Consider the following 1,029-nt stretch of genomic DNA (forward strand, 5'->3'; position numbering starts at 1 on the left):
TTCAAACCGTTAGGTTTCTACTATAGTCCTTATAGTTACTTGACTGAATAATTTTGAGATCCCGAAAACTTTTGTCCTGGTTTTTGAGTGACCAAATTTTGATGTTGTTTGAACAGGAAGCATTTTCTACAATGTTCTCCAGGCGTGTTAAACAAGAACTATGAAAAGTTGATTCAGTGTGACAGGCGTCTTTATATTTTGAGCCAACAACTCGAGATAGTTATGGATTCGCCATATTTTGAAGCACGTGCTTCTACTTTTGAAAATCCGGAAGAATCCAGAGGTCGTGAATTTGATCAAGTGGTTGCCGCTCAAGGATATTCTCTCTCTAGCTTCCAGAATGTAGAATTAGCAGCTACCACACAATCATCACCTTTAACTACTGGACAGAATCCTAATCCTGTGACTGCTGGATACGTGCCTGAAGAAACCTTGTCCTCCTGCTCAGGTACAGCAACGTCTCTAGTGAAGCTGATTTTCAAGTAATAAATAAAAACAATAAAATCTAAGCACTCATTATGAGTAACAATTTACTTATCAGCTTTTCTCCACATAGGATGCGTTGCTGAAAGTTGATCTTGCAAATTATTTAGTCGTAGTCATAATTTTGAATTCATTTTCAACCAAAATTTGAATAATCACATTGTCTACTGTTACTAGTGATGGCTACGGGTGCGATTGAACAGAATGGAACTTGTGAAGGGCATGCTTATTTGCAGCAAAGAAGCTGGGAACAACTGAAGGTGCAAGATCTCCATCCATCTATGTTGATGGGTGATCTTGAAAACCACATTGAAAGCTGTATTTTAGAACAAGTAACTACTGGTATTGTGCCTTCAGACAAGACACCAGAATTTTGGGATGTAATGGAAAACATTAAACAAGATTTACTTAGTGACACCCAAAGTACGACCTTTTTGGATGAGAAATCTCTATTGAAAAAGGTCGATTCTCTCTCCTCCCTCTTGCAAGATCCTGGCACAAGTTCCAGCACGAAAGTCAAATAATGAAATTACGATGAAAGTGCTA

General features: G+C 38.1%; 1 protein-coding gene across 1 annotated transcript; it reads left to right on the forward strand.

The window, feature by feature from the left end:
* Positions 1-116: 116 nt before the first annotated feature.
* On the forward strand, positions 117-1,007 carry LOC111387625 (the record flags this gene model as incomplete). Its single annotated transcript, XM_023012194.1, has 2 exons — positions 117-448; positions 661-1,007. Coding segments are annotated over 2 exons (679 nt in total), but the record flags the coding sequence as incomplete, so codon positions are not given.
* Positions 1,008-1,029: the final 22 nt, after the last annotated feature.

Source organism: Olea europaea, unplaced genomic scaffold, assembly GCF_002742605.1.
Source record: "Olea europaea var. sylvestris unplaced genomic scaffold, O_europaea_v1 scaffold41266, whole genome shotgun sequence".
Lineage (NCBI taxonomy): Eukaryota > Viridiplantae > Streptophyta > Magnoliopsida > Lamiales > Oleaceae > Olea > Olea europaea.